General features: G+C 52.2%; 1 protein-coding gene across 2 annotated transcripts in view; it reads left to right on the forward strand.

The window, feature by feature from the left end:
- Rin3 (Ras and Rab interactor 3) overlaps window positions 1-20,414 on the forward strand; it is a 93,368-nt gene that overhangs the window by 64,506 nt on the left and 8,448 nt on the right. For both annotated transcript variants that reach the window (XM_051196503.1, XM_051196502.1), the window contains exons 5-7: window positions 2,886-2,977; window positions 11,616-13,076; window positions 16,087-16,395. In XM_051196503.1, coding sequence (XP_051052460.1) covers window positions 2,886-2,977; window positions 11,616-13,076; window positions 16,087-16,395 — 1,862 coding nt within the window. The remainder of the gene's footprint in view (window positions 1-2,885; window positions 2,978-11,615; window positions 13,077-16,086; window positions 16,396-20,414) is intronic.

Genomic DNA, 20,414 nt, shown 5'->3' on the forward strand with positions numbered 1-20,414 from the left:
AGCCTCCGGTTGCTTAGTGATGAAAGGGATCAGGGAAAACTATCTCCCTCCATGAGAGCATTTAAGAGAGGACCTGTGGGAAGTGCTAGACCAGAACCCAGTGTGGCATAAGCAATGTGCTACAATGAAAGAAGAAACATGGTTAGATACCCATCCAAAGAATAAAATGGAGTACTGGGGGTGCAGGAAAGGGTAAAGTTAGTGCTCTTGCATCAATGCTCTTCAGTGGCAGCTATTACTATTATTGTATGAAGGAAGCGAGCTAAAGAACCATGCACAAAAGCAACAGGCTGTCATTTACTTTTGAAAATAGGAGTGTGTGTGTGTGTGTGTGTATGTGTGTGTGTGTGTGTGTGTGTGTGTGTGTGTGTGTGTGTGTAGAAGGATGCGGGAAGTAAGCCATGTACTAGTCTGAATAGGAAGTCTGAATAGGAAAGACAGGCACATTTTCTTTTAAACACTTGGGTAATGTTGACTTCTTACAGCAAATATGTTTTTGTTTCTAATTAAAACAAAAACAGACCATAGGGCTGGACTGCAGCTCAGTGGTAGATCATGTGCCTACCACAGGCAAGACCCTATGTTCCATCCCCACCCCTTACCTCAGAGTCTAGCATCTTTATTTATTCATCTATCATCTACCTTCTATCTATCACTGTCTACCCATCTGTGTGCAAAGGCCATGGCACAAGTGTGGAGGCCAGAGAACAGTCTGTGGGATTTGATTCTCTTCTCCCACTATGTGGGTCCCAGAGATCGAATTCGTCATCCTTGGCTGCAAGCACCTTCACCTGCTGAGCCATCTTACTAGCCATGCAAAAATCTAGCATTTTAAAACTGAAGACAGCAGTAGTGTCAGCATCCCAGGAGAGTTATGAGGCCTGGGTAGGAAACCAGAGGCAAGACCAATCAGACAGGTGACTTGTGATGCTCTATAAAGGTATTTTCTTAGCTGAGTGATCCTGGGCAATTAACCTCAACCTCTCTGGCTGCCCCCACCCCCAATCACTGCCTGTAAAAGCTGGAATGTGGTTGCTGTGCTGTAATAGTGTAATAGTGATGTTATATGATATTGCTCGGCTAGCTGCCGCATCCTGCGTGTGGACGGAAGGCGTGTCCCTGCAGGGGGGAGGAGTAGGGAACTGGATGGCGAAACCAATGACAACCAGGTCTGCGAGGAGGAGGAGGCCCGTGGTGTGGCCTTAAAGAGTACAGTAATCTAAGCAGACACGGGTAGAGGGGACATTCACCGCAGGGAAGTGAGTACACTGAGGCACAGGCCTCAGTGGGTGGGAGGTTCTGAGAGCTTGCTAGAGAGGTGTCCCTGTGTGTTGGAGTCTGAGGCGAGGTCCACCTCAGCATCGTAAGAAAGACAGTGAAGTGACAATGTTAGATTTCTGACAGCATGAGAATTGAGTGACCTCTGCTGGCCACCGTGATCGGCACTTTTCTGAGGACAGGAACCGTCCAAAACCCTACCGACAAACTAGAGAGTCGGCCAAGTAAGCTGAGGTAACGGGAGATGAATTTTGTCAACCTTTGAAACTGGAGATTTGGGTAAAGGTAGTGAGGAGGGGAGAGGGAGCCTGAGAGGGTATCCAGTATGGGGCCGGGCCTGCCTTGTGTGGAGGGATGGGCAGCTGACATCAGAAGGCCTCGGGTTCACAGGAGAGTCACATGATGATGACTGGAGATGCTGCAGTGCCACCCGGTCTAACAGTGAAGAAGCCAAAGCCACCCGGTCAGCCATGCTTTCTTCCCCCATGAAAGACCTTCCCGGAGGGCGTGGCAGGCACTAACAGAAGCCCCTGGCAGGATCGCCTAGCAGAGAGGTCTCAGGCAGGTGTAGGTGGTCTGGGCCCCTGCCATGAGCACCCTCTATCAGCCCCATCACAACCACAAGTGGATGCTGTCCTTGCTTCAGCTCGGTGTCCCATTGTAAGCAGATCTGTTGGTCACTATGGCATTTACTGTAAGAGCTGAGATCCTGCCCCACCCTGCCAGGGACTGGAAGCCCCCAGACTACAGTTAACAAGGAAAGGAGGGAGACAGTGGTGGGCCTGGGTGGAGGGGGAGAGCTCTCCGGGCCAACAGGGGTCACAAGTGGATGGATGGGGTTTCTTTGCTTGGACTGGGTTGGAAAGGGGGAGCGTGTGGGGGGCGGGCCGTGGTTGTTAATCTTGGTAGCTGTCTGGTTTTGAACTCTGCTGCTCTGTGCCCTCTTGGTCCTGTGGTCAATCTCTGCCTTTGTGGAGGGAAGACAGGCTGAGAGGAGAGAGAGAAGTGGCTGGGAAATGATAGACAGGCCCCGAATGCCAGGATAAAACATAGAATCAGGACCAGGTATTCTAGCTGGAGAGGCAGTCTCTGCATTAGAGCCTGCAGGACCAGGACCCAGCACTATCTACCTGCATCCCACCAGGGCGCCTGAGAAAAACCCTTTCTCCCTCTGGACCTCAGTTTTCCTCTGTCTGAACGGCTGCTGGAGATCTCTGGAAGGAGTCCTGAACAATTTCTCTGCGGCCATCAGATAGTGCTGGCTAAATGCTTGTCTGGATACCCATTCTGTGTTTGCCTGCCTACCTCCATGTGGAGGGCAAGGGTCAGAGGTCACTAAATAAGACTAAAGGAAGTATGGACCTGGCAAGGAAGGGGATGTAAGAGGTTCTGTTTGCTCCCAGGGCTCTTCCCAGAGCTCTGAAAGCTGGGTCTTGCTGGCAGCTCCCTCAACTGCAGCCCTGTCCCTTGGGCCTAGGAATATGTCCAGGTTACATGAAAATCCTGGCAGTTACGGAATGTGAGACATGGTTCTAGACATCTGGATGCTGGAGAATAGGAACTCTGGCCCCTCTGGGACCTGACCTACAGCCTTCCTGTCTTCACAGAGACTTGCTGCCCTTCACGCTGCGGCTGCCTCAGGCCATCCTTGAAGCCAGCAGCTTCCTGGACCTTGAGACCATCTCCAAGCTGGGCCTGGGTAAGTCTTCTCTGCAGAACCAGAGAGTGGGTGGGTACTGAGGGGAGGGAGTACTAGGGTCCCCCCATTGTATTAATCAGGCTTCTCTAGATGAACAGACCTGTCTTAGTCAGTGTCCTGTTGCTGTGAAGAGACATCATGACCGTGGCAACTCTTACAAGGGAAACTAACCTGTAATTGGGGCTGGCTTATAGTTCAGAGGTTTAGTCCATTATCATCATGGCAGGGAATGTGGCCTCATGCAGGCATAACTTGAGCTTCTGAAACTTAAAAGCTCACCGCCACTAGGGCACTTCCTCCAACAAGGCCACACCTTCTCTAGCAAGGCCACGCCTCCTTCATTCCTGTCAAGAAGTGCTACTCCCTAATGACCAAGTATTGAAATCTATGAGCCTATGGGGGCCATTCCTACTCAAAGCACCACAAGAGCCAATAGAATGAATATCCCATAGCTTACACTGAAGTAGTAACAATCTCACACACATGATAATTGCTTGGTTTTGGGGGCCCAATGCCTTGGCAGTCTGTGTGGTCCTATAGTGGCTCTCTCACATTGGACAAGCCAAGAACACACTAGTTGCTCAGTGCAAAAGGCTGCATGCTACAGCCGTCCCAGCTGGCACCAAAGACCTAGAAGATTCCTGGAGAGAGTCACTGGTCCTGTCAACACTGGAAGCCTAGAAACCCTGGTTCTGATAGCCACACGGGAATCGGCAACTGCAACAGGGTAAATCAACTCGGCAGCCAGAGTGAAAGCCAGGCAAGCAAAAGATGAGTAATCTTCTTTCTGGGATGCCCCGCTTCATCGACTACCAGAAGGTGCCGCCCACATCTGAGGTGGATCTTCCCACACCAATTATTCAGGCATCCCTGGGTGAGGCTCCCTCCTCAGGTGATTCTAATTTGTGACAAACAGACATTAAAATTAGCTGTCACACCACTGGTTTCTGCAGAGATTCAGAGCACCAGAAACACTGGACACGATAAATACTAATGTTGCTTGAACAGAGGGAAGTTAGCCCAGACTGAAAAGCCAGGCCACAGAGGAAGTCGGGGGCAGACCTCAGACCAGAGAACACAACTCCCACCCCCAGCTCCCAAGCCGGGCTGCTGTCCTCCTCCCAGAGGGGCCTGGGGATGGCAGAGAGAAAGAAGAACTCATGCCCATTCTACCCAGCCCCTTAACACTGCTGTACTGGTCCACCGAGTAGCTGGAAGTGGGCATTGAACCTCACATACAGTCATTGGCCCTGTTCTGAGGCTCAAGCAGGAGTCCCTGGAGCTGATGTCCAAGGCTCCCTGTAGGTTCCTCCTGCTGTGGCAGCCTAGGAGAACTTGCTGGATGGAAACAAGCCACTTGGCTCAGGAGAACTGACTTCCTGGCTGGAACAGAGTGGCCTCAGGCATGGAATGAGCTGGAGATGGAGGTCACCATGCAGGAAGTCAAGGGTGGTGCAGACTGGCCTGCCAGCAATGACTTCTTAGAGAATGGGGCATTAAAAGCCAAGTGTGACATACTAAGGAACCACTTGGAAGGTTCTGATCCAGTGAGGTATCCCAGGTGCTGAAGAACAGAGCCAAGCTCAGCAGATTGACTTTTCCCCAGAGCCAAGGAAAGGTTGGCTTTCCAGTCCGTCTCCCGAACAGATGGAGACCTGGCCCTGGCAGGTGCGAGCTGCAGCCATGCCAGAGCCTGTGTGTTCCGATGATAATTGCAGGAAGCATCTGCCAAGGGCCCAGGCGCCTCCGGCATTGTGCTGAGCACATCGTGTCCCTCCTTCTACCAGTCATGTCCAACCTTCTGACATTGCAACAAGAAGCTGTCACCTACAGAGCTCACACACAAGGACCATGCAATCAAATTATAAAAAGAAAAAAAAAATCTCACAATGTTTTATGTAACGTTATGACTTTGAGTTATCCTGGGACTCGTGCAGCCTGTTGGGCAAGGATTTGACACACTTGTTACAGCAGAAAGCTGAAACCTACTCAGACTTGCATGGGGAATTCCTGAGGAATGGAGTGAGGGCCATTGAGCTTTGTGAGCAACAGCCTCTGATCTGTATCATAGCCTGTTGTACTCTGCAGCCTGCTCAGAGCCCTGCTCCTGAGTCCTCCAGCCTTCCAGGCTAGGTCTCCAGCCCCATCCCTACCTAGCCACTGTTCCTCAAAAGCACCTCCAGGGAGAATTGAGATAATCGTTACCTAGCTTAGAGGGTTGGGAGTCCTTGGGGATAAGTGTTCTCTTGGTCTAGGCACTACTTCCAGAAGATTCAGAAGCATGATGGGAGACAAATTCACCGAGTTAGATGCAGACATTCTTAACACACACACACACACACACACACACACACACACACACACACACACACACACACACACACACACACACGATAGAGGAAGCCATGGGACTTAAGGTGTCTGAAAAGCTTCCTCAACTGTAAGCAGAAATGAAGCACTGTCTTGTGCTACCACATGGCTTGAAACACAAGGTTTAGTGAAAGAAGCCAGACTCAGAAGCACTTGGGAGACTCCACTGTAGATGTGCTCAGGGGAGGCAAATACACAGAGCAGGCTAGTGATCGACACGTTGTGTTGTTGTGGCATTCAAATCCACCGGGAAAGACCAAAGGCTCAGACTGAATTCAAATTTAGATTGAATGAATTTATTCTTACTGCTCGCAGAAGGACAGCAACCTTAGAGCCAAACAGCATGCCTTGCCAAAGTGGCTAAAGAGAGGGTTTATAAAGGTGGGCATCAAAGGTATACATTACAGTTACCTGTGGGATCCAAAGCCAGGCAAGAAGCCTGTCAGTTGTTTCCCTTTCCACTTGTACAGTAATTTAATAAGAAGACCAGTTCATCCCACAGGATGAGTTTACAGAAGCAGAACGCAAGAGGTTAAATGCCTCACAGTAGAAACACCATTATCCTATATTCTTAACTCACCTGCAGGCCAGCAGGGTCTCACAGGCATTCCAGGGCACAGGTCAACAGCACATAGGGATGCCTGGTACCATACTGAGTTTCTTTAGCCTTCACGAGAATTGTGTGTAAATTATCACGCAGGTTGGAGCACTCTGGGGCAAGTGTCACTAATTGACAAGGATAGAACAGGCAGTGCATCGTGACATAGTGCCATCAGGTTAGGGCTGGCTGTCACATCACCAGTATCATGTCCTCGTTCCTGTGATAAATACTCAAATGAAGCAACTTAGGGAAAGAGAAGTGTGTTTGGGCTCATGATTTGAGGGGATATTGTAGGTAGACTTTTCTGTCCCGCCAGCCAGTTCTCAAATAACTACACAGAGACTTATTATTAATTACAAATACTTAGCCAGTAGCTTAAGCTTGTTACTAACTAACTCTTACATTTTAAATTAACCCATTTCTATTCCTTTACTTGCTGCCATGTGGCTCATGGCCTGTTATCTCATTTTGTGCAAAGTTCTGCTTCCTCTGGGTCTGGCTGGTGACTCCCAAGATTCTGCCCTTCTTCCCAACGTCCTCCTATTCTGGTTCTCTCACCCAATCTCTTCCTGCCCAGCTATATGCCAGTCAACTCTTTATTAACCAATGAGAGCAATACAAAGATTGTTCCACAGCAGGATACAACCCGTGGCAAGAGGTTATGTCAATGGGTGTGTGTCTCACATCTTCACCCGGAAGCAAGAGAGGGCTAGAAATGGGACCAAGCTATACAACTCCAGGCCTACCTGCCAGTGACCCAGCACCTAAAAGTTCCACACCAACCAAACCAGGATCACTGCTGGGGTCAAATGTTGAAGCACCTGAGCTTGCAGGGAATACTAAACATTCAAACCACTGGATGGGGAGTGATTGATAATAGGCATAGAGTTTCGGGGGGGGGGGTTGACAAAAATGCCCTAACCTTTATGATAAAGACAGTTGTGACACTATGACTCTATTAAAGCCACTGGGGAATGTTTTAAATAGGTGAATTAAGTGAATGGCATCCCCGTTGAGACGACAGAGGGACACTAAGGCTTCCTTTAAGAGGATGTGATAGGAGCTGGATTCACACGTGAGGCTCTCTAAGTGAGACCTTAGTCTTCTGTCTGTGCCCATTGCCGTCGGATCCTTCCAGCCCTGTTCACGGCTCCCCGCTCTTCAACTCCTTTCTCCCCTTGCTCTGGCCCTATTGCCAAGGGAGGGAAGGAGGCTGTATTGGATGTTGAGACAGGGAGAGCAGCGAGCCCTCCCTCCCTTTTTATGACATCTTTTCCTTATGAAATCTCAGCATGTTAAGAGTTTCTTTTTAACTGGCAAGACCAGAGAAAGACGAGGCTGAAAATGACGTATAATCCCTCCCCTGCTGCAAAAATACAGTTCTGCATTTTGCCTTTCGATGTCGTTTTGTGTGAACATATGTGTGACTTTTAGTTGTTCTTCTCATACCCAGAGTCAAGAAGTGTCTAGCCAACCATACATGGGTTTACTGGGTTTTCAGTACACCCGATGGTCTCAGAATTACTCTTCGTTTTCGAAACGCTTCCTTCCTCAGTGCCAGTGACTGTACTCTATTATACTTGGTTTGGGTTTGATTTGGTTTTAATGAGTCGACTAAGCTATTTGGACAGGGATGATGTCACCAAAGCAGAGCTCTTCTCTTGCAGGCTTCTGAGCATGAGCTGACATAAGAAAAGCCAGTTTAGACTTGGAAACGTTAGCATTCAACCGTGCAGGCTATATAGGATGTCATCCTGGATGCAAGCACCTCGGGCTAGCAGGGGCCACAAAACTAAACTAACACGGGGATGAATTCAGCACTGAGCTGCTTGGCAACTGATTTTAAATGCAAAGAGGGAAGATGATTCTGGGCCGTGGCTCTCGAACATGCCCAAGGCATATAGATGTTTGGTGTTTTAAAGGCAGGAAGGCTGCACACTGTGTAGCTCTCCCAAGTTTGTATGTATCTTGTTTTGTTCTTCATGGCATGCAATGAGAATATTTCCTGGTTAGTAAAGATTTGTTAAAAGCTTGAGATCGGGGGACTGGGGGGATAGCTCAGCTCATAAGTGTAAGCAGTAAAGTGTTTGCTTGTAAACATGAGGACCTGATTTGAGTTCTAGAGGAGATGAAAACAGGTGGGTTCCTGGCCAGCCAGACTAGCTCATTGGTGAATTCCAGGTCAACGAGAAAAAGTCTCAAAGAGCAGGGCTGTCTCACTCCGAGGTTGTATTACATACATACATACATACATACATGCATACATACATACATACATCAAACATCACCCTGGAGTTTGAGTGAAAGCCCGGATGCTACAAAAATATGTATTCCCCGAGTCCACAGGGCATTCCAACCATTCCTATGGTATGGGAATCCTTACTTTCCCTCAAGCACCACAGTACAGCACCTGGCACATCCCAGGTCCTCCAAGCATTGCAGGGATTGAAGCTGGCAAGATGTACCCCCTGCCCAGGTTCAGACAACCTTCCTTGGCAGCAGCAAAATGGCTGCCTCGGTCAGAGACAGGCCCTTCTTTACCGGAACTTGGACATCTGAGCCAAGACTTGGTGTAATGCCACCAGTTCATGCCAACTGCTGGGACTGTGTGACACAAAGTTCTGCTTCTCCAGCCTTGGCTCTCTGCAAGCTGCAGCGAAGCTTTCCAGCTTCCGTTTTTTGTTTTGTTTTGTTAGCATAAAGCCCTGAGCTGCCCCCATTGTTTCCCTTACACAGCCGCAGATACTGATAGGTGGCCCCCTTAGTGCCCATCATCACCCTCCCTTGGAAGGTGCATTCATTGCCTGGGAGAGTCTGTGCCCTGCGAATTGTCCTCGGGGTAGGCAAGCAACATCTTGAGTTCTGGACCTCAGGGGAGCCCCAGTGCCTGCTCACACTTGTGAGATGCTATCAGGATGGAGATGTGTTGTTGTATTCTGTGCTAGCTGGGGACCAGGTCTGCAGACCTGTGATAAGCTGGCTGACAGTCCTTCCCCAATGCGACCTCCTCTACCTCCTTTTTAACTCCTATCTCACTGACTCATCTCGTCTTCCCATCCCTTAGCTTGTCCCCACCTAGCCTGCAAAGCTAGACTAGCCAGTGTCCGCTACCCTAGAATGTTGCCTCCGCTTTGACTGCTTTACTCACCAGTGCTGGGTGGTGATGCCTGGCCCCTGCTCACTGGAGCATCATCCTGGAGGCTGCAGATGCACTAATGGAAGAGGTGTCATACTGAAGCCCAGAGTGCGCTGGAGCATTCAGACCAAAAGCATGGGATGGCATCAGCTGGTCCCTGCAGTCAGAGTACACAGTAGGACTAAGGGACACAGGCACCCTGCACACATCAGGAAGTGTACTCCAGTCTGAGATTCGTGAAAGCCTGGCAGATAGGAAGGAAAATAATTCTAAGCAGAGGAAATGGCGTCGTGTCCAGGAAGAAGCTAAGAGCAGAGTGAAAACTCAGTAGATAATTGTAGAAAACACCTATAGGGCATATCTCCCATCTCCCAGGCCTTGAGTGATCTAGACAAGCAATGATGGGAGAGCGTTCCTGAGCATCAGCAACCCCATGATTTTGCCCTTCATCCGCATGTCTTAAGGGACTGTGGCAATGAGCGTGAAGGGAGTTGAGCTCAGCTTCCTGGGGCTACTGAATAGTCCACCTCCCTGGCTGTCTGATGCTCCTCACTAGGAAGACTTCGAGGGGACCAGACCGCTCCACCGGGCTTGTAGATTCATGGGTGTAGAGTTTCCAGTGCTTACTCCACAGAAACCAAGCATCTGTGTGTTCTGGCTACCAAGAGTTGGTCACTCAGAAGTTAGGTGCTGTCCTGCAAAGCAAAGCCACAGCCTGGCCATCATGAAGAGTGGCCCTCAGGTTATGGAAAAACCTGACCCGGTCAAGTCTTACCCTGTGACTGTGTGATATGCAGGAGCTTTGCAGCTTGTAGAAAGACACATTAAAGGTCACCTTCCTTGTTATTGTGGTGACAGCTGGGTATTCTGGGCTGGCTGCCAGGTGCGATAGTCTGTCCAGAGCGGGGCTCCGTGGTGAGTGTTGTGCTTCTTTGGTGTTCACGGTTGGGTAGGCCACAGCTTGCTTCCTATCATGAGGTTGGACCCGGCTCACACTGATAGACATGCAACCTCAGGCCACCAAGGTGGCCCAGACCCATGTCTTTGAGCATGCTATCATTAGAACTGGCTCTGCATGACTCTGCCATATTGTGACATCTCTTTTCACAATCAATAACCTGTTGTAGTTCCCCCCCCCCACGCACACACACACAGCCACTCTGGAAGCTGAGGCAGGAAGATTAAATGTTCAAGGTCAGCCTAGGCAACTCGGTGAAACCATACCTCAACGGTAGAGCACTTGCCAGCATGGGAGAGACCCTGGGTTCAGTCCCCAATGCCAGCAAGAAAACAAAACCAGGTGCTTGCTGTGTTCTTACCACATCTCTTAGCTGGGGTAAAAAGCCACCAGCCTCCAGCTGGGGTAAGAGCCACCCACTGACAGCAGAGCAACCGAAATGGGAAGTGATGCAAGTTCCTCAGAAGAGCCTGAGTGCAGCAATGGGCTAGCCTGACCTGTTCGGCCTCCAGTACTCTGTGACCTTGGGCGAATGCATATTTGCTGAGTCACATACCTTCATCTGTAAAGTGGGGACACAGCTTATGGCTAGGGGGTCATCAAGACAGTCCCAGTACAACTGCAGCCCATGGCTTGTCCACAGCACAAACCCTGACTCTCATTCCTTGGTGACAGACCCCTTTGGCATCTTATTGAGGAGCCAAGGGAGAGAAGCGGTGCCCACCGTTCTTCCAAGAATCCTGCAGCAGCATGCCTCAGGCTCTTCCGACACTTAAAATGAACACGTTGACCAGGGCCTGGGTCCCATGGTCCTCTCCATACAGAGCCACTCTCGTGAGCCCGGAGTAGCCTATTCTCCAGAAGCCATAACCCTGTATCTTTTTGGAAGGCCCTGAGCATCCCTGGGTGTTTGCTGGTATATGGTACCCAGAGGCCAAGATCTCTCAAGCCAGCCTTGCCGTGGTGGCTTCGGTCACGATGAGGCTACGGAGACTGGTTGGTAGATAGCGAGCAGGGCAGGGCGTGCTCAAAGGGAGGAGTTGTGTCCCCATTTGTCCCTTAGCCTAGCTCCTCATTGAAGTGTCAAGACACCCCCCCCCAAGTCACAGCAGCCTGTAGTGGACAGCTATAGGTCCAATTCTATCGTCCATAATTCGGTTTCCCCTTTCCTGTGTGTGCCAACTGCACTGGCCATAATGAGTTCTAGCCCCTTCCTCTCTATCTTAGGGTTCCCCCCCCCCAGCACTCTGATGCCGCCATTGGAAGGACAGCTAGACCAAGCCCTTAGACGCAATCTGCCCAGGGTACCCAACTGCATGCCGTGCTCTCACATGGCCAGAGCCATAGTCACCCCCACCCGAGCTCTCACATGGGCACAGAACTGAAGCTGGGCCTCTCATGTCCCCTCCCAGCTCTACCCCACCCTCTGCTGGTGGGCACACAGGGGACTTCCCCTCCAGGCAGGAAGTGGTGGGAGAAGTTTGAGTCCAAGAAGGGAAAACAAAAGCAAGGGCCCTTCCCCCACCGCTGGGAGGCGGAGGAGGGCTGACTGCCTCTGCTCTGCTTTCCTCAGGGTTCTGGGACTCCTCGCTGAACCCTCCGAAAGGTCCTGCCGAGCCCCCCAGAGGCCCAGCCCCTGGGGCCCCTGCAGCCTCCAGCCTCCAGCCCACAAGCCATTATGCAAACTGTTCCTGTGAAATCGAGCTGTCTGTGGGAAACGACCGCCTGTGGTTTGTGAATCCTATTTTCATTGAGGACTGCACCCTACTGGCTGACCCACTGCCTTCGGGAAGCTGCCCTCCACGCCCTGTGCCTGCCACCTTGGATGCTACCTCACCCACCTCCACGGGGTCCCCACGCCGTCCCCCACCTCCCCCTCCAGCTGGCCCTGCCCGGCCTCCTGTGCCCCCTGCTTGCCCTTTGCCCAACTCCCCCCTGACACCCACCTCTCACCTTGCACCCCATGCCCCGGGCCCCCCGGGCCACCCAAGCCAACCACCCATGACAGCCTGTGAGAGTCTCCCACGCCCAGCTGTGGGCCTGGGCCCTTTGGGGGAAGAAGAAATGAAGCCTGGGACGGCTCCCAGCCCCTTGCAGCCAGCTCCTCCTCCACTGCCCTTGAAGAAGACTCTTCCAGCAGCTCCTCCCAGACGGCGCATCTCTGAAAGGGTGTCTCTGGAAAGTCAAACTGTGGGGACTGCAACAGTCAGAGACCACCCAAGTGTTTCCAGGACAGCCTCACTCAGCCTTCCTTCCAAAGGCACCGTGAGCAGCCTTGGGGACAGGCCTTCAAGGACCACAGAGCAAGGCCAGGACACAGAGACCAAAGCTAGCCATGCTAACAACATACCAGTGCCTCCTGGGAAGGCCAAACAACCCCCTATTCCACCACCCAGGAAGAAACGGGTCTCTCGGCAGTTGGCCCCCACCCTTCCCAGCCCCTTGGAGAGCCCCAAGCACCCCATACAAGAGGCGTCCCCCGAGAAGCCAGCACCTGGGGCACCTTGGGAAGGCTTCAGTCCCGCCCCCCAAGCTGGGGTGCAGCACCTCCCTGCCCAGACCAGCACCTGTCCTCACAGCTCTCCAGAGTTCAAGGGTTCCCTGGCCTCCCTCTCAGACAGCCTGGGGGTGCCTGCCTCCGCTGCTGACCAGGACTCCTACTCAACCAGCAGTGCGGAGGAGGAGCTGGAGTTCAGCAGCCCCAACGTGAAGAAGAAGCCCTCGATGATCCTGGACAAGGCCCGCCACCGCCTCAGCTTTGTTAGCTTCTCCAGCGTCTTCCACGCCTTCCTCTCCAGCGACCGCAAGCTGTATAAGAAGGTGGTGGAGCTGGCACAGGACAAGGGCTCCTACTTTGGCAGCCTCGTGCAGGACTACAAGGTGTACAGCCTGGAGATGATGGCCCGCCAGGCATCCAGCACGGAGATGCTGCAGGAGATCCGCACCATGATGACCCAACTCAAAAGCTACCTGCTCCAGAGCACCGAACTCAAAGCCCTGGCGGAGCCCAACCTGCACTCAGAGGAGGAACTCGGTCAGTGCCAGGCCAGGAGGGCGGGAGGGAGTGTGGTGCATCAATAGCCTCAGGTACCTCTGAACACAGAACAAACCTCTGGAACCCCTTGCCAAATGCCCCCACAGATCTCTAACTAACCCAGTAACCTTCACACTTCTCTACAATTAGGATTCATGGCGACAGGTTTCCCTGCAGCACCTACCTATCTGAATAAATATTGAAAAGATTCAGGCCAACCACAGTGCGGTAGCTGGACATGATAGATAGCTTCTACCTATAGTTCCAGCCCTTGAAAAGTAGAGACGGGGATCAAAGCCATCCTCGGCTCATAGTGAGTTGGAGGTCAGCCTGAGCTACTTTGTCCCAAGAAGCAAAACAAAACAAAAACTGTATTAGAGTCTGTGATTACACTACTGCCCCCCCCCCCAGGCACCGCCTCCGTGTGGTCCTGAACCTTTCCTCCTTCTCCCAGTAATTAAGAGCATCAATTCTGGACACAAGGAAAGATGCTTCGAGACACTATAGGCTGATGATTCATAGCAAGAGGTCCTAGGAAAACAGACTGTTAAGTACCGCCTTCCCTGGGGGAGACTGGGCTCCAATGGCTGGCTCCTGAGGACCAACACAGCTTTCAGGCTATATAATATTAGGGCACAGTAGTAAGGTGGTGGGTGGTATATTGAGGTCTAAGGCTAGCATTGCCATCTCAAGAGGCTGTAGCTATGTGTGCATAGGCTCACCTGGGCAGGATGCCTCAGGGTGGTGTATGAGAAGGCCACCCACACAACCCCTGACTTTTTCCACTAACGGTCACCACGTCCCAGAGACCCAGGCATTGCCCCACAGCTTATCTGGAGACATTAGTTATGTAAGTAGCTTGACAGAGCCACGCTTCCAGCTCCTCACCTGTTACACTGGGGGAGAGGGGGGAATGGCAGCAAGCGGATCACAAAGTCCCTCCTCCTGCCCTTCTCATTCTGACAAGTGGCAGGTAAACTGCAAGGAAGTCAGGAAGCCATAAAGGAAGTGTAAAGTAGGTAGGAAGTGAGTTTTGGAGGCCCTGGGAGAGGTAGGCAGAGCATCATGGCCCCCAGGGTTAGCGTTTCTGCAAGGAACCGGGCTGTGGCAGGTTCAAGTCAGGAGTGCCAGGGCCTCACCTGTGCCCAGTGTGGCTCTGATCCTAGAGCTGAGGAGGAACAAAGAGACTCAGGCAAGCAGAGCTGCTGTCATGACAAGGTGCACCGGGGCAGGCTGGTGCGACAGGAGACAGCACAATGAACAGTGGGCACAGATCGAGTCCATGGAAATGAGCAAAGACCTGGCTGGCCTCGTATGGGTTCTGAATAGCTGAGGGCCAGTGTGAGCATTCCTGGGAGGCTACAGCTCTAAGTCCACAGGCCCAGAGAAGCCCAGGGTTTCATTGTCAGAGAGATGGCTGTGAGGATGTGGGCTGAAGACATGTCTGGAACCCAGTAACAAACAGCCATAGGACTAACTTAGATCGTGCCCAGGGAGGATCACAGGCAGTATACAGAGCAGGAGGCCGTGAAAGGCCCCAGAAGAACATGGAGGGACACGGACAGCTCAGAGCAGCCCAGAGAAGGCTGTGGTCAGCCATGCATGGAGAACAGTGAGTGGGAGGGGTCAAGCCGTAGACAGGGTGGTGGGAGGGGCTTCTTCCAGGCAAAGTTGATACTGTGGGGACAGGCAGAGAGGAGGGACACAAGGCAGGAGTCTAAGGATCCGCCCTGGAAGGCAACGAGGAGAGCTAAGAAGAGGGAATGAGACCCAGAGCTATCCCAGTACTGGGTTAGGGCAGGGCCAGTTGTATTAGGTATCTGTTTGTTGCTGTAACAAAATGCCTGACAAAAGCAATCCAAGGAGAGAAGTGTTTCTGTTTCAAGTTTGAGGATCTGGTCCTCTGCGATGGGGAAGTCATGGCGGCAGGAGCATGAGATAGCGGCTTACGCCTCACTCACAGTCGGGAAACGGAGTGATGAACACTGGTTCAGCTCCTTTTCTCCTTCTTACTCGTCATAGGACCCAAGCCCAGCAGGGTGCAGTGGTGCTGTCCACATTTAATAGGGTGTATCTTCCCACCTCAGTTAACCTAATGAGAGCCAAGCTCTCTTAACTCCCTCCCCACAGGTTGATCCAGACTGCAGCTTGACTCGAGGGACAGTGGATAGCGATAGGCAAGCCGTGCGATGTAGCAAGGGGAACGTGAGATGCACAAGTCCGGGAGCAGAGGCAGGCCTGGCGGGCTGGAGGAGCAGGGCAGGCAAGGAAAGTATGTGTGAGTGGTGAGGCAAGTCGCCTGGATTTGAGAAGCACAAGAGGCATCAAGAATAACCCTGCCTTGGGCTGGAGAGATGGCTCAGTGGTTAAGAGCACTGGCTGTTCTCCCAGAGGCCCTGGGTTCAATTCCCAGCACCCACATGGCAGCTCACGGCTGTCTGTACTCTAATTCTCACAGACTTACATGCAGATAAAACACTAGTGCACATAAAATAAAAATAAATTATTAAAAAAAAGGTAGCCGGACAGTGGTGACACACACCTCTAATCCAAGCACTCCAAGCACTCGGGAGACAGAGGCAGGCAGATCTCTTGAGTTTGAGGCCAGCCTGGTTGACAGAGCAAATTCCAGGACAGTCTGGGCTACAGAGAGAAACCCTGTCTCAGGAGGAAAAACAAAAGCAAACAAAAGAATAATTCTACCGGACATTTACTGGGTACCCAGCCCTTAGCACACAGCTACCCAGACTTTACACTGCATTACTGCAGTGTGTCTAGTGACTTCTGAAATGCATGCTTAAGGGCAGGCTCTGCTCCTGGCACTTGGGAAAACTGTGTTGGAGAGACCCGGATATTGGGTTTGGGAGGCCTGTGCCTGTGCAGTCTCTCTCTGTCGTGGGTGTCAGGGCTAATAGGAACCGGAGATAGAAGGGCTGTGCTGCCAGGCAGTAGAGCCGTGCGGGAGGGGCTGCAGCTTTCTTCACCTTTTCATTCCCTCACCGCCACACAGAGGCCATTGTGGAGTCAGCCTTGTACAAGTGTGTCCTGAAGCCCCTGAAGGATGCCATCAACTCCAGCCTTCTAGAGATCCACAACCGGGACGGCTCACTGCAGCAGCTCAAGGAGAACCAGCTGGTGATCCTGGCCACCACCACCACCGACCTGGGTGTGACCACCAGCGTGCCTGAGGTGGCTGTCATGGAGAAGATCCTGCAGAAGCTGACCAGCATGCACAAAGCCTACTCGCCTGGGAAGAAGATCTCCATCTTGCTGAAGACTTGCAAGCTCATCTACGACTCCATGGCCCTTGGCAACCCAGGTAGGCAGGCTGGGTCCCTCCCGCAGAACTAGGACAAGGGGAGAGTAGGAGCCATACCCTGGGCACCCTACAGGGGGACCTGGGCAAGGAAGGAAACGACCCCGCTACCCTCAAGACAGGCAACCGTTGTCATGTGGGAGTGTGAGTTTGCAGGGAGTCCTGAAACATGTTTCTGCAGGGCAGGTGACTCCAACACAGAGCCGCTGCATCTTGATGCTGGAGGGCAGAAGTTCAAGATCACAGTGGGGCAGGGCTGTGCTCTCTCCAGCCACTGGGTAGGATCTGACCCAGCCTCACTCCTAAGTCTGAAACCCAGCAGTGTCCACTCCCGTGTGCTCCTATGAGGACGCAGGCCGCAGAGGGTCAGGGCCACCCTACTCCACTGTGACCTCATCTCAGCCAATCACATGTGCAGTGACCTCACTTCCAAAAGGTCACCTTGCTGGGAAATAACATTGGCTCTTTAGCGTGTGTGAACTTAGAGGGTTCAAGTCCAGCCAGCCGTGACTGTTGATAGTAGCTCACCGGACCAAAGAGAAGCTGGCCTAGACTCACCGAAGTCAGCGGGAGCTGCTGATAGAAGACAACCAGGCCCATCTACACCCAAGTGGGTACCTGGATGTAGGCTATCTGGGTGGGGCTCAAGGGCCATAACATCTTCATCCTCCAATATGTTGTTCTAGGTATCTACCTGTGGCCAGCTGGAGTCCACTGTAGTAAGACTTGGCTTCATGACAGTGTGGTACCCTGCATTGTCTAGTCACAAGATGGACCCATCCTCTCTAGATGAAAGGCACTTCAGTGTCACATTGCAGGGGGTACAGGGAGGAAGGGAAGAAGGGAGGGGACAGAATTACCACACCCATTTTACCACACACAGCGTTCCTCTGGGTACACAGGAAATGGAACTTGTGCTCCACAGGGAATAAAATGCTGGCTGGAATTTGTCCTCCACCCAGACCATGGCTGATGACCACCTGTGTAGTTAGTTATACATGGGAGCCACGACAGGTGATACAGGGGAGTGTCACACCACCCAGACCTGGGTTCTGATTCCCAGTCTGCCCCCTTACCACTTGTGGGGCCTGGAATGCGTCACTTATCTCTGAGCCCAGCTTCCTCATGGGAAGAGAAGCCAGCTTCTAGTGAGTCAGAGCCATACTTACTGATACTAGAAACAGGCTGTGACACTTGACCCTGGTGCCCAGGTGTAATACCTGGGGCTGGCCGAGAGGTCCCTCTTCATCTGTGTGTTCCTTAGCGATGAGCAGCCTAGAAAAGTGGCCATTGGCATGGCACTGGGCCGTGGGACAAGGTCCTTTCGCCCTAGCCAGTTTCCCTCATAAGCCTGGCAGAAGCTGTAGCTCCAGGTTAGAATCCCTTTTTTGTGTAGGACCAATGTGTGCCCTGCAACTGTGAGAGAACGAATTGAGTTCCCGAAGGGCAAATGCCACCCGGGGATAAAGCTGCACCATGACTCTTGTCAAGGAGAAGTGTGGTGGGAAGCTGGTCCTAGGATGAGTTTGTCTTCTGGAGCCTGGGGGGGGGGTCTTGTGCAGTCTACAGACCAAGAAACAGGACTAGGCTGTGAGCACAGCTGAATCCTGCTAAAGACGGCAGCAAAAGTGGGCAGCCTCCAGGATCCAGAGCCTTACTCTTGTAAGTAAGAGTCACAGTCAGCCCCGGAGGCCCAGAGCCCAGGGAAGGCACCCAGCCAGCCCCACAGCAGCGATGGAAAGCTGAAGGGCAGGGCCCCCTTGTGGTTGATGGAAACAAGTACACATTCTCTTCTGCAACAACGGGGGGGGGGGGGTCAGGCAGGCCTGGGGCATCCTTGCATGAGTGTGTGGGAGAAGCAGTGTGCTTTGGTCAAGTCAGAAAGAGAAGGACATGGAAAGGGACCCACCCAAATGTGTCTGGGCCCTGATTGATGCCTCTAGTTGCATGACTGTCCAGGTAACAGACACCAGCCTTAGTTTCCTCCTGTGTAAACAGGAGCTCTCTGGGACTCAGGGGGACTGTGACTAGTGCATCCCCGCATGCTCACGCTAGCTAACTGCATTGTCTGACCTGTGGCTATTTCTCATGGACAGATCATTCCCCCCCACCCCCAAGCCTTGCAGCACTCCAGGTGAAGTCAAAGCTCCCAAGGAGTCTGCTGACTGAGGTAGAAAGGGGGCCATTTCATTCTGAGCCCTGGTTTCCTGACGGCTGTGGCTTCCTGAGATTCTTTTACAAAGTCAGACACAGAGAGGGACATTCAGACTCCATGAGCATTGCTTAACTATGAATTCAGCTACTGAAAGCTTGCCTTGAGAGCAGGAACTGGAGGAGACTGGCCCACTTTGAAGCGAACAGAACGAAGAAGGTAATATCTCCTCCATAGAAGGGGGCCAGCCAGACACAGTAGGGGGAAGGCAAAACAGAGCCGGTGAGACCTGAGATAACAGGCAGCCCAGGCCAGAGGTTCTGAGCCCTGAGGTTCAGGCCAAGGTCTAAGCCTTGGGCTAGAAACCAGTAGGCATCTCATCGGGCTGGTGAGTTTCCTTCCACCAAGGCTAAACCCTGCAATGGGAGCCCAGCAGCTGTAACTCCATCTTGGGCTGCCCTACTCAGAGCCTCAGCATCTTCGCTTGGGAGGAAGCAGGTCACCCACCCACACAGTGCTGTGTTTGAGTTCCCACTTCTGTGCCCTAATTTTGAATGGTAAATCTACGAGACCTCTGTGTGAGCACCACGTGGGTGCTGTCCCTGGGTTAAAGATGGCTCCAGAAGCTGTGGGGTTACCTACTGTTCCTCAGCCTCAGGGTCCCCATTCTCAGGCTGTGTGAGGTCCCAAGTGTGCGTGTTCTGATGGTGGAGTGCAGAGGTCACTATCTACCTACCATGCTCCTGGGAACGGGGAGGTTGACTATTACAGGCACGAATCAGAGTTCAGAGAACACCCACTGAGATTTCCAGGTTCTTTTCTGCTGGAACAAAGAATTGAACCGGGATAGATGGGTAGAATTAGATAGGAAAGGTGATTAGGAAAAGGGTATGTTAAGAATCTGAGAACGGGAATAGGCCAGAGAGCTAAGAAAGGTCAGGGGCTCCGGGCCCCGGGCTCTGAGCATCCCAGTGCTCTACAGGACGCTTACATAGCAGCACCTTCTCGAACACTTGAAGATCCCTGGGCTTTTCTCCTTTATGGTCCCATTTATTACTTATACCCAAGTGAGAGGGAGGTTTCCTCTGCCACTGGTTTCTTGACATCTCAGTCTTGATGCCTCTGAACTCTCCTTCCCTAGTCTCCAACCTGAGAACCACATTGTAGATCCCAGTGTTCTACAAAGCACCCGGTGGTTCTCCAGGTGGGATACAGACTTCTGCATCTCGGGCCGGCCTCACCTCCAACAGCCCCACCAGAACAGGGAGGGTATGCACGTGTGCGCGCTCGCCTGCACACTTGTAGAGGTGTCTTCTTTCTTCCATTGCTGCCTGCCTTTTCATTGTTTGAGACAGTATCTCACTGAACCTGTAGCTCATCAATTGGGTTCGGCTAGCTGGCCCATCAGTGTGCTTTAGGGATCCTTTCCTGAGTGATAATGGTTGTCACACTTGCCTAGACCTGGCCAGAATGCAAGCCCAGAGCCACACTGTGCCAATCTTATGTTGTAATCACTGTACCAGCCAACCATCTTGAGCAAGTGCCAGCTTTGGGGATAGTAATTGAGCACAAGTTTGAGGGTCCTATGTCAGGCAGGCTGGGAAGTTAAAGACAAATGGCTTTGGATAAACTTGGCATCCATCATATCTGGGAGCTATGGGTTCCTTCAGGCTTTACAGAACTTGGCAAGGGCAGTTAGGCTTTCAGATTCACTGGCACCTCTGGAACATCAGAGCTAGGCAGGGGAATGATTCCTGGAGTGGGAAGAATGACCAAAGTACCCTCAGGGAGGATGGGAAGGCAAGAGGGAACCCAGGTGAAGGTTCTAATCAATACACATGCAGAAGACAGGGGCTAGAGAGCTGGCTCG

The sequence above is a fragment of the Phodopus roborovskii genome, unplaced genomic scaffold, assembly GCF_943737965.1.
Source record: "Phodopus roborovskii unplaced genomic scaffold, PHOROB, whole genome shotgun sequence".
Taxonomy (NCBI): domain Eukaryota; kingdom Metazoa; phylum Chordata; class Mammalia; order Rodentia; family Cricetidae; genus Phodopus; species Phodopus roborovskii.